Source organism: Lissotriton vulgaris, chromosome 5, assembly GCF_964263255.1.
Source record: "Lissotriton vulgaris chromosome 5, aLisVul1.2, whole genome shotgun sequence".
NCBI classification, from domain to species: Eukaryota; Metazoa; Chordata; class Amphibia; order Caudata; family Salamandridae; genus Lissotriton; species Lissotriton vulgaris.
The window spans coordinates 90,055,199-90,067,541 of record NC_141693.1 but is presented as its reverse complement, the minus strand read 5'-3'; the positions used below and the strand labels follow the sequence as shown (position 1 = coordinate 90,067,541).

At 47.8% G+C, this 12,343-nt stretch overlaps 1 protein-coding gene across 1 annotated transcript in view; it reads right to left on the bottom strand.

The window, feature by feature from the left end:
* Positions 1-12,343, bottom strand: part of SLC2A6 (solute carrier family 2 member 6) — a 133,421-nt gene that overhangs the window by 39,825 nt on the left and 81,253 nt on the right. The window contains exons 5-6 of the mRNA XM_086920953.1: positions 6,680-6,888; positions 3,071-3,223 (exon numbers count right to left, since the gene is read on the bottom strand). Of these exons, the coding sequence (XP_086777079.1) occupies positions 3,071-3,223; positions 6,680-6,888 (362 nt within the window). The remainder of the gene's footprint in view (positions 1-3,070; positions 3,224-6,679; positions 6,889-12,343) is intronic.

Sequence of the window (12,343 nt, the reverse complement as noted above, 5' to 3'; positions counted from 1 at the left end):
ACATCAGAATGGCTTTTGAAGCAGGTGGAGCCTGTGAAGCATGATGAGGATACAGCGTTTTGTTTTGTTTTTACTCGCTGTGTTTGGCCGGTGAGGAAGGAGAGGAATCCAGTCCAGGGCCTTGTTGCAGATGCTGGCGTCATGGAGTCTCAAGGGTGCAGTGGGAGACAGTATGGAAGACGGCTGAGGGATTCAGCAGGATGAGGGCTGTGTTTCGCCTCGGTGATGGAGGAAGTGGATGTCATTGGTGGCTGTGAGGAGTGTGGTCTCAGTGCTGTGGTTGCTTCGGAAGTCAGTTAGGGAGATGTCCAGGACAGGGTTCACTTTTATAGCCAAGGCACATGATAGGGAGACATTGGTGTGGGTTAGTTGTTCTGCTACACTGGCTCCTTTAATTTTTCTCCCTCACTTCCTATGGCCTTGTAGGACTTGGCTTTTTTGGCTAAAGTTCCCTAAACCTTTCGCTTTCCCCCAGACCGTTTTGCCGACATAGAGTTGCCAATTTAGAAGCTTTGGGTACATTGCCACTGCTGATCAGTGTCAAAGTACAAGTGTTCCCTTTGTAAAGTGTAATGGTAATTGGTTGGCCATGATTGGTATGTTTGCCTTTCTAGTAAAGTCCCTAGTGATGTGCACTGTCTGTACCAGGGCTAGTAATGCAAAGACGCGCGGAGAAGGGAACCCAGGCCTGCAGTGTAGGGCCTGCATTCAGCTTGCTAAGTTAGCATGATGTCCTGACAAGTGCAACCACTTTTCAGGCCTTACTTTTCCTTTTGCATACACATTGGGCGCCGCTCTGGTAGGTCCCGGGTAACCCCTGGGCAGGGTGCAGAGTAAGTAAAAGGGAGAACATATACTAAGGTGTGTGTTATGTCCCGACAGTGAAAAACACTCCATTTCATTTTTCTCTGCTGAAAGGTCATCCTGCCCATAGGACAGAATGGGGTAGGCTGGGTGTTGTGGTTGTTAGCCTAGTTTCCTATAAGTTTAAAATGGAGAGGTGAAGTTTAGTATGTATGAACTCACAGTGTCATAAAACATCTTTCTTTGAAAGTGGTTTTGTCACTGTATGTACAGGAATCACTCTTTTAGAAAGTGGCTGAGTTTTGTGCTTTAAGCATTTCTCTGTGTCTCTGTTGAATGTAGATTGACTGTCTGGATCTTAAAGGTGAGAGGAGCAGGGAGAGCTCTTGACCCAGGGAAGGGTTGAGATGGCACCAGGCTGCCCTGCATCTGGAGCATATGGGGAGGAGAAGCCTGGGAGGTGAAAGGGCCTGGGCTGGTGCTATACACCAATTGACCCATCTCCTGCTGAGTGATTAGGGATCCAGACCCCCAGTATCAAAGGGAGAAAGGTGATACTGGGAGGGAGACACCCAGAACTGATTTAGGGAGAGGTCAGTGACTCCTGAGCACAACAAACTTCAAAGACATTAAGGGGTATAACTAAGAGAGCTGACACCCTTCAACATTGGAATGAAACAGAAATGGATTAAGACTGAAAAGGCTTGGGCCCATTTTGTGGTCAAGAGGAATCTCTGCTAAGGAAGGAGCAGCTGAAAAGACTGCTGTGAAAAGACCAACTCTTGCTTTGTGATCTGGGACTGGTCTGCAGTTTGCTGTTCTAACAAAGGAAGAGGCTGTTGGGACTGTGCTTGGAGGCGCTGGGACCCCCTGCTTGATGAAGACTGTGCTTTGTGCTGTGTCTTAAACCCCAAGGGCCCGAGGTGAACTGGCTCCCTGTTTGGAAACACAGGAACATAAAAGTTTTCGGAGAAGTCCCAAGCAACACGGTGTGTGCATGCTTTTGCAGCCTGAGACCCTCAGAAGTAGTGCCTTGTGATCATGGGCACGCTGTAGTAAGCTGAGTTAGGGAAGTGCAGAGTGAGTGTCATGGTGCAAGCCAAGGAGTTGGTGAGGAGCGCCTGGCCGTTGTATGCACCGGGTGAAGAGGTGAGACTCGGATGTGCAGAGTGCATGTAGTGATCCGGCCAAGGCGTTGGTGAAGAGCGCCTGGTCGTGGTGTGCACCGAGCGAAGAAGTGAGTCTCGGATGCGCAGGGTGCATGTCGTGGTGCAAGCTAGGGTGTTGGTGAAGAGCGCCTGGTCATCCTGTCACCGGGAGAAGAAGCGAGTCTCGGACCACGGAGTGTGTGTTGAGGTGCACCAAATTCGAAGTAAGTCTCCACAGTGCTGAGGGCGGGTCTTTGTGTTCACTGAGACTGCCGGAAGGAGGGCCAGGTCATTGGGCCCTCGGAGTGCAACAGCAGCAGCCTGGACCGGCAGCCCTGTAGGAGCTGAGCCACCACCCCAAGTTCGCCATACCCATTGGCAGAGTTCTGGATCAAGGCCCAAGTCGCTGAAGGAGAGGAGAGTGGGGTCGCGCCCCACCAGGTAACATGGATCACCACCTGGGTTGGAGTGCGAGCCCGGAAGGACACTCTCTCGTCCTCTCGCTTCTGTCAATTAAAGCGTAATTTCAGCATCTTTTCCTAGCTTCTACCACAATCTTCACTCTAAAACACCATTAACCCCTCCTGTGCTCATGACGAGGTCAGCTCGTCATGAGCCACGGCGCTCCGGGGCTCATGACGAGCTGAGCCCATCATGACCAGGCCCGTTAAATGGAACGCTCGCACGCTGGGCAAATTCCCCTGCTGTGCTGAGGGTTCCATTGGAACGGGCGTGGTGAGCACCGGAGCGCCGTGGCTCATGACGAGCTGACCTCGTCATGAGCACCGGGGCGCTGTGCGCGCCCCCCCTCCACCCCCCAGCACAGCGGGGGGAAACAGCCCTGCAGTGAAGGGGTTAAAGGTGAACACAATTGTCAACTAATAGCTTCTCGGATAAGCAACATGATTTACATTTTGAAAGGAGAAATCCAGAACCTTCAGCTCCTCCCACAACTGCCTCGGGTAGTTGTGGGAGGGAAAGGGAAAGTCCAAATGTTAACCACAATTCCTGTCATTCTCGGACAGATATATTACCCGGAAAGGCTAAGAGTAACCCACATCTTAGCTCCTCCCATATCCGTTCTGTGCTATTACCCTCGCTAGCAAACCCCTGCTTACCAGTATTACTTTCGTTTTGTTAAAGATGGACTCCAAGAAGACCAATATGGGCGTGACCCCCGACAGCTGCTGCAGGAAGCGCATGAACACCGTAATCAGGAGGGGTTTGTAATAGTACGGGTCCCGGAGCTCGGTCCATGTGATCTTGGTGCCCTGAGGAAGGAAGCAAAGGAGGTACAGCCTAAGCTCCAGAAACAAAGGGTGTAAAAGAGCACCAATCACAGAGCATTACAGTGTGGATTATAAATGCATATGGTATGATGGTAATATGTTGCGTAAAGAGATGATGTGTAAAGGCATAACATGCAAAGACAGACGACCTATAGTGTGGCACCTAAAGGTATGGTTCATTAAATCATAGGATGTAAAGATATAAAGTAACCTGCAAGACATTACCATGTGGTCTATAAATGCACACATGGTTTAAATGGATAGCCTATAAAGATCTAGTCAATTTCATATTTTAGGTCACCTTAATTATAGAATATATACATTACATATTGAGTATATAACTCGGGGGTTCTTGGGATTGTTCTAGTGCACTGGTCCTTCAACGTACTTACGGTGCCTGAGTGACTTACCCCCCAACCCTGACCTGAATGCAAGCTTCAGCCAGCCTGGCCTTACTTTTGAATCTCCCTGGTTAGTGGTCTGGTCCTCTCCACCCAGAGGAATGCAGCTACCGCCTTTCCCAGTTCACCAAAGTAGGGCTTCTATGTGGATTCTAGGTCTGCTCCTTGCCTTGGTGGTATACAGCAACTACCATAGTTTTGTCCTTGGTAAATGTCTACTCGGGTGGTACACTGAGCATTTTTTATAATCCAGACAAAATAAAAGCTGCATCCCCAAGAAGGGCAGCATTTATTCTTGTTCAGCGCACCGGAAGAAATCAAGGTTCAACTAAAAGGCTTCTAAGTTCAAAGACTAAACACTCTCCCAAACAGTGGATCACCGAAGCTTTCTTCCTGGACTTCATGAAAGGGAGAAGAGGAGGAGGTTGGTACCAATTGGTAGCTCGATTATGAGTATCCTGACTGAGATCAGGCTCTCAGCCAAGGTCTGTGTGATTCTGGCTGATGCCCATCAAGGAACAAAGGGAGAAAGGTGGATGAGATATCGTTGCATGCAGCTATGCGCCTGGCCGGGAAGGGATGTATGTTTAGTCTCACCACTGACTAAAGGCTGCTCGACGGGGGAAGCAATATGTAGATTGTAACATCCACGGCTGAAAGTGACAATATCGAGTGACAACAGATGGTCCTGCCATAATCTTCTGTCTAGAATATCGACTACAATGTGGCGCATCTAGGGAGATGCGTCACGTTGTAAAGCCCTGCGCTACATTATACCTGCGTCAGGTATAATGTATGCAGGGTGGGTGTTCAGTCGCAAGGAAGCCTTGTAAATGTGACGCAGTGACATCTACCAGATTTCACAGTCACTTTTATGACCTCGCTGCGCCAAAACCTTAAGCCTGCTTGAAGCAGGTGTAAGGAGTGACGCAGCACAGCAAGTATAGAATGCCACAGAGCAGTGCTGGAGTTGCGTTGCTTGCGACACGACTCCAGCACTGCGTCACCTTTACGCCGACAGATGTGTCACACATCTGTCTATCCGTGCGCCACGGTGCGCCGAATTGTAAATGCGGCGCATCCATGGTGGTGCAAAGGTTTTTTACGTCATGCAAAGTAACTGGCGCATCCCTGATAATATGCAGGGATGCGCCAGTTATTGTAAATCTGCCCTTCATTATTTACTTCTATAGAATTATCTTTGCGATATTTTATAATTGAAATTGTGATGATGTTATTTTTGGCAGCACACCTTTTAAAACATATTATGGTGGAATATGCACACATCCACAAAGAAGCAAGAACTCAACCTGAAGAGGCGCTCTCATTTTGTGCCTCATTTGCTCTGTCCGTGGTAGGGCACCATTAGTAGTGCACATGCCTATCCCAGCACACCACATGTGTTACACACAAACCACTAATTGTGCTCTGCTGGTGAACGGCACCAAAACCATGAGGCATGAATTCACCGATTTCGATGTTCATGCGTGGGAAAACACAATGCGAGTCTGAAAACGTTGACTAGGGACAGGGTGCGACAGCTGTCACAGCCACGTGAAGACCAAAACATTAACCTCAAGCGAAACACGAGGCTTTTACGTTACAGTCATTAACATTGCAAAGATCCAGGGTATAAACAGAAAGGAAAACAAAACACAAATGATAAAGAGATGGTCATAAATATGGTGCAAAGGCTAATGACACTAAGCCACAGCAAAATGGTTCAAGGCAGAAACGAAAATAGTGAAAAAGCATTGGTTGAATTAAAGTGCTGCATTGGCACATAGCATGGAGGCTTGGGAACCAAAGGCTTGAACTGTAACTGTAAACAGTGGCAGCTCTTCCGCTAAGGCGGAGGAGCGTCGCCCCACTGCTTTTAAGCAATATCACTAAAGGAAAAATAAATTGATAATAATTCTAAGTATTTATCATTTTATTTTTTCCGTGTTGTAGCAGCTTTGCGGGTGGGGTGGGGTGGGGTGTGGCTGCTCTGCTGACAGGGGAGGTGTGGTTTCCACTCTCTAAAGTGCGCATGAATGTTTGGCCAAACATTCATGCACACTTTGCATGATCTCCATGCAGGCTGCATGACAGCCTGCATGGAGAACATGCCTAGCCTCCGGTTCTCTGGCGGAGCGCCAATCCATGGCGCTCAGACCAATCACAACACTGCATTGCATTGTTGTGATTGGCTAGCGGGAGGCTGAGAGCAAGGTGCATCCTGCTTCCTGCCCTGGAGGCGGGGTAGAGGTCAGAGAGGAGGCAGCGGCGACTGCAGGCGACAGACAGGTAAGTATGTATTTTATATGTTTTTAATTTCATTCCCTCTTCCCCCCAATCCCCGCGACCTGCCGCCCCCACTTCCTTCCAATACCAGGCACGACTGACTGTAAAAGGCGCACAAATACAAAAGCCTCAATAAAAATAGGGGTGCAAAACTCAACAGGGATCAGCATTCAAAGTAGTTTAGTGTTTTCCACATCTGGTAGCTGCTGGGTACGATAAACTACGCACTCTCACAATTATCCTAAAGTCAATGTCAGCAAGTCACACCTGCCTAAATTTACCATGGAAAAATATTTGGTAATTACTAGAACACTGCTTGGAATGCCCCATTTTAGTATCTGAACTGACATTCAGAGGTATTTAATGGGCCACATAAATACCCCACCCCCCAGTGATGGAACTAACCCAGAAGGTACCTCATGTCCTTTCACCATGCTTCTTATCAAGCACTAGTGTAAAGGTTGTAAAGGGCAGATCTTTATAGACAAGAGTAGTTTGGGTTTACAAAGCCAGCACATCTCAGCTTAGAACATAATGCACTGGCTCATTCCTAGCCCCGGGGATTCTAATGTTGGACATGAAAAGACAGTTTGCACCAAATTGGGATTACAACCTGTGTAGTTGCACCAGACTTTCGCCCATCACAAAATGTCTCAATGAGGTCTTCCAGAACGTGCCCCTCTTTTTAGTTCAGGTCACTCAGGAAGAGCTCCACTCCTGAGTCTTACTATGCAGCATGAGCCTCACATACCTGGTTTAGGCTCTCCTCAATCCGTTCAAATTCCTCCCTGTACTTTGTGTCCTTCCCGCGGAGCCATTCCAGTGCCTTCAGGGCTTCCTCATCTTTGCCCTTGGAAAGCAGGAATCGAGGGGAATAGGGCATGAAGCAGAGCATGATGAGCATGGTAAGCACGGGCACAATCCCTGCCACGGCCAGCCACCGCCAGGGCAGGAGAAGACCTGCGGAAAAGAAAAACAAGTTAGTGGGGCAAGAAGGAACCTAAAGCTAATCTTGGATGCAGCCAGCCAGGGCCATGGACAAGTACACATTAGAGTGGGCAAGACAGAACATAAAGCAGCAGTCCTGCCAACAAAGAGCTAGTGCCATGGATAAGTATACATTAGTGGGGCAAGACATGACCAAAGGACTGTCATGGCTACAACCAATCAGCACCTTGGACAAGCACACATTAGTGGGAGCAAACATGTTAGGGAACTACCTTCTCTGATCCTTCCGGACACCGAGAACTTGGTGATTAATCTTGACACTGAAAGTGGGTCCCTCATCCTGGTCCTGATTTACCGGCCTCCCCAATATATGGCCAAGTATCCATCTCTTCTGGCGGAGCAGCTGGCTTCATACGTAGTCAGCTACTCTAAAATCATCCTTATTGGGGACCTAAACTATTGGTTCGACAGCACAGACATAGACACTCAAGCTGCTGAACTAAAAGACCTGCTTATAGATCTCAATTTAAACCAGCACATTCATGCACCTACCCACCAGAAAGGCCACAGCCTGGACCAGATCTGGACGCATAACTTACCTCTATCCAACCCTGTAATCAGTCCATGTATATGGTCGGATCATTTTATCATTTACTTCACATTAGAAATACGAGGAAATGTCAAGTCCAGATCATGCAAGAGCAAAGAATTCCGCAAATGGAAATCTATGGACCTTCCGGGATTCATTGATGTTTTAAGTAAAAGCGTACCACCACCGCACAATGACCTGGACACTGGCGAGAGAGCGCTGTCTAATTGGCTACGCAACGCAGCTGACCTCTCAGCCCCCCTGGTACTGGTCCCTAATATTAGAGGGAATGAAGCCCACAAATGGTTTTCCCAAGAACTGAAAGAACTTAAACTGGGGGTTCGACAAAAGGAACGGAAATGGAGACAAAGTTACTCCCCTCAAGCCAGGAAAGTGTACTGTACCGCAAGAAAGGAGTTCCAAAAAATCTTGCTCCAACATAAAACCAACTACTTTTCCCAAAAATTTTTAACCTCTTCCAACAAAACTAAAGATGTTTTTAACATAGTCAATGAGCTCTGTGACGATGATAGGACAGCTCCCTCAATAGCCCCCACCCAGAAGTTGTGTAACTCTCTGAATGAATTCTTCAGAGAGAAAATTGTAACCATAAAACGCAACATTGCTAGTTCTCCTAAATCGTCTCCTTTGGATGATATTTTTAATAACCCTACTACATTAGATACCCTTCCTGCTATAGACCCTAAAACCTTTTCCACTCTCCTGGCACGGGTCAAGTCTGACTCACCCGACGACATCTGCCCACCCCACATATTCACAGAGATAGGGCACTCCATCCCTCATGGGATCCTTTCTCTGCTTAATGACTCACTTGATCAGGGAAAGGTGCCTGCAGGGTTTAAACATGCTCTACTGATTCCCTTGATCAAAAAACCCGGTCTTGATCCTCACGATCCATCTAACTATCGCCCGATATCCCTGTTGCCATTCCTTAAAAAAATTCTGGAGGCACACGTTGCTAGCTGCCTCTCTAGCTTCGTTGAAACCACTGGATACCTGGAGCCCAATCAAGCAGGGTTTCGACCGGGGCATTCTACTGAGATGGTGACACTGGCGGTCCAGAATGTACTAAGATGCAATGCAGACAAGGACATTCACCAAGCACTGGTACTTCTTGACCTGTCGGCCGCATTCGACACGGTCGACCATACCATCTTGGTCGACCGTGTCGAACAGGCAGGCCTGAGAGGCTCGGCACTTAGATGGCTGAAGTCATTTATCTCGGAACGCACCCAGGCAGTGAGATTAGGAACCTTTACAGCCCCCAAAATCAAAAACGAATGCGGAGTCCCTCAGGGCTCGTCCCTGTCCCCACTTTTATTTAATTTGTACTTACGACCCCTGCTATTTTCATTAAAAAAGTTTAGAGCCTTAATTTTCAATTATGCAGATGATCTGCAACTGATCTTCTGTTTGGACTCCCCTGGCGCGGCCACCGAATTTCGGGAGGCCATGGTCCACATTCAGAGATGGATGGGCCTAAATCACCTGAAACTCAACCCAGGCAAAACTGAATTGATTTTGCCTGGGAAGAGTGAACTGTACTGGGGGCAACACTTTTGGCCTCCAGAAATGGGAAACCCCCCAGCTAAGTCCCAAACAGTTAAAAGCCTAGGAATCACTTTCAACCAAGATCTTTCGCTCAAAAGCCAGGTAGGAACTGTGGTATCTGCAAGTTTCTTCCAACTTCGTAAGATTAAGAAGATCGCCCACCTTTTAACCCACCCTGCTCTGATTCAGGTCATTATTGCTCTTGTGCTGTCCCGCCTGGACTATTCCAATAGCTTGTATTTGGGTCTTCCAGCGGGGCAGCTCAAGAGACTTCAACTGGTCCAGAACCAAGCGGCCAGGTTGATTTGTAAGACTCCTAAGTGGCAGTCCATCAGACCGGGACTGGCCAGTCTCCACTGGCTGCCAGTAGCGCAGAGAGCAGCATTTAAAGCGGGATGCATTATCTTCAGGGCTCTACAAGGCAAGGGCCCTGGATTCATTAGCAGCCTGCTTGTCAGTTACACTCCCTCTCGTGCTCTCCGCTCAGGTCAAAAGAACTTGTTAGTGGTGCCTAGGATCAGGAAACAACGCCAGGGAGGCGGATCTTTCCACTTCTTGGCCTCCTCCCTCTGGAACTCTCTGCCACTGACGCTAAGGCTTCATGTAGATCTGTTAGCCTTTAGACAGGCTTTTAAAACTTGGCTCTTTAAGCAAGCTTACCCTTAGTTAACTCCGTTTCTTTCTGTTACATGTTATGTTTTGCCAGTCTTCCACAGCGCCATGAAGCCTACGGGCGTACGTGCGCTTAATAAATTTAATTTAACATAACATAACATAACATAACATAACATGACCAAAAGACATAGTAATGGCTATAACCAATCAGCACATTGGACACGCACACATCACTGGGGGCAAGACATGATCAAAAGACATAGTCATGGCTGCAGCCAATCAGGTTCCTCCTCCTTGGCTTGGCGGGAGGCTGGTCATATCTCTGGTACCAGGACAGAGAGCACACTGAGCACCATGCTAGGATGAGTTAAGGGACAACTCCAAACATTAGCAGGTCACCACCAGTGAGTTCTCCACCTAGCGATGTCTAATAGGATAACTGGATGGATTTGCATATGTCATAATTTAATCTGTTTTTTTTATTTGAGCACTTTGAGCCACAGCATGGAATTTAGGTCCTGATGAAAGCCTCAACACCTCTACGGAGAGTCGTAGGTTGAAACATGTCGACCTTTTTTTTTACACTAAAAGCAGGTTTAATCTTTTCCTGCAGTGCCCTGTTTTTAATCCTGGCCCACGGATGGAATAGGACGCTTGGAGGTGGCCGAAGAATGGAAGTGGATGATGGAGCTATGCTGGTGCTGCTGGACCTGTTCGCTGCCTTTGATACGGTGGACTACCCAATATTTCTGGCTAGATTGAGGAAGGCGGGAGTGAAAGGGACGGCACTTCCTTGGATCAAGTCCTATCTTAGCAACCGCACACAAAGAGTGATATTACACCCCCACAAATCAGAAGCCAAGCCCCTCTGATGCGGAGTGTTGCAGGGCTCAGCACTGAGTCCACTACTTTTTAATATCTACCTAGCCCCTTTGTGTGCGCTCATTTCTAAATGGGGAATTAAAACCGTCTCCCTTGCAGATGACACACAGCTGGTGTTCTCCTTTACGGACCTGTCGGCAAACACCTTCGAGAGGTTCAGGGGCTGCCTGTGTGATGTCGCTAGGTGGATGAATAACAACAAACTAAAATTGAACACAGAGAAAACCGAGTTGCTGTTCTTTGATAAGAATTCCCCCCCAACATCCGGTTTGTGGTGGCCGGAGGAAATGGGTTCTCCACCCTGTCCGTCCTCTACGGTTAAAAACCTGGGTGTAAAATGGGATGCAGGGATGATATTTGCTTCCCAAATACATCCCATTAGATCCACTTGCTTTGGAATCCTGAAGGGATTGAGGAGATTTCTCTTTCTTCTGTTGAAGAGCTGTAGAAAACTAGTTGTTCATGCTACAGTGACTTCAAGGCTTGACTATGCCAACAGCCTGTTCCTTGATCTTCCGGCATATTTGATAAAAAAGTATGCAGATGTTGCAAAACACAGCAGTGAGACTGATTAGATGAGTGCCTTTCAGACAACAACACATTTCTCCACATGTCAAACAGCTCCATTGGTTGCCAGTTGCACAACGTATAGAATTCAAGGCCTTGACAATTGCTTTCAAGGCCCAGAATGGGAGGGGTCCCAATTACATCAAAAAACGTATCTGCCCTTTTCAGCAAAGGCGGTTGTTACTTTCTAATTCACAAAATCTGCTGTGTGTTCCCCAATTCGTAAAGGCTCGAATTGGAGGAAGGGCTTTCTCAGTTAGAGCAACCAGACTATCGAACTCACTTCCAGTGAGACTTCAGCAGATACCGGAAAAAGGGGAGTTCGGGAAAGCCCTAAAAACATGGCTCTTTAGCCGGGACCAGTGAACTTTTTCAGTTTTTTTCAGTTTTGGAGACCCAGTATCTTTATGCTGTAGGATCACGCTAGCGCCGGCACACCTCTGTTTGAGGTAGCTGTTGCGCTTTACAAATGCTGATGTATTGTATTGTATTGTAATAAAGGTACTCGCTGGCCTTGTCGGTAGTTTTATTTATCACTTTCACTTTGCTCTGTTGCACTCACAACCCCTAGCTCATAATTTGGATATTTATTATTCCTGTTTTTTCAAAAAACATTCCTTAGCTCCTCCCTCTCAAAGATGGGGTTGTAGCACGTACTGTGACTAGGCTTTACAGAACGAGGAGGTTCCCAATAATGAAGCTTGCCACCAATGGTAGGTGAGAGAAACCGTCCTTTTAAAGGGATACTCCACTAGGGCTGGGTCCCCAGGTACGATAACAGTATTTGTAGACTCAAGGGTCTCTTGTTGTGGTTCATGTATTGAGTAGGGGAGTTAACCCTTGCAGGTCTTAAATCCCCCCTGGCCCTTCTGTGTGATATACAACCAATCAGCACCTTGGACAAGTAATCAAACAATCAATCAATCAGAATTTGTTAAGTGCAACTACTCACCCGTGAGGGTCTCCAGGCACTGGAGGCTGCAGGTCTGACTGGGAGCTGAGGTCGAAGAGCCAGGTCTTGAGATCCTTCCTGAATGGGGTCAGCGATTGGGACAGCCTGAGGTGGAGAGGCAGGGTGTTCCAGGTTCTAGTGGCGAGGATGGAAAAGGATCTTCCTCTGGTCCTGGTCTTTCAGAACCTGAGGGGCAGTGGCAAGGGCCAGTTGGGTGGAGCAATGGTGTCTGATGGGTGCGTGGAATGACAGGTGGTGGTGGTCCAGCATCATGGAGGGCTTTGTAGGTG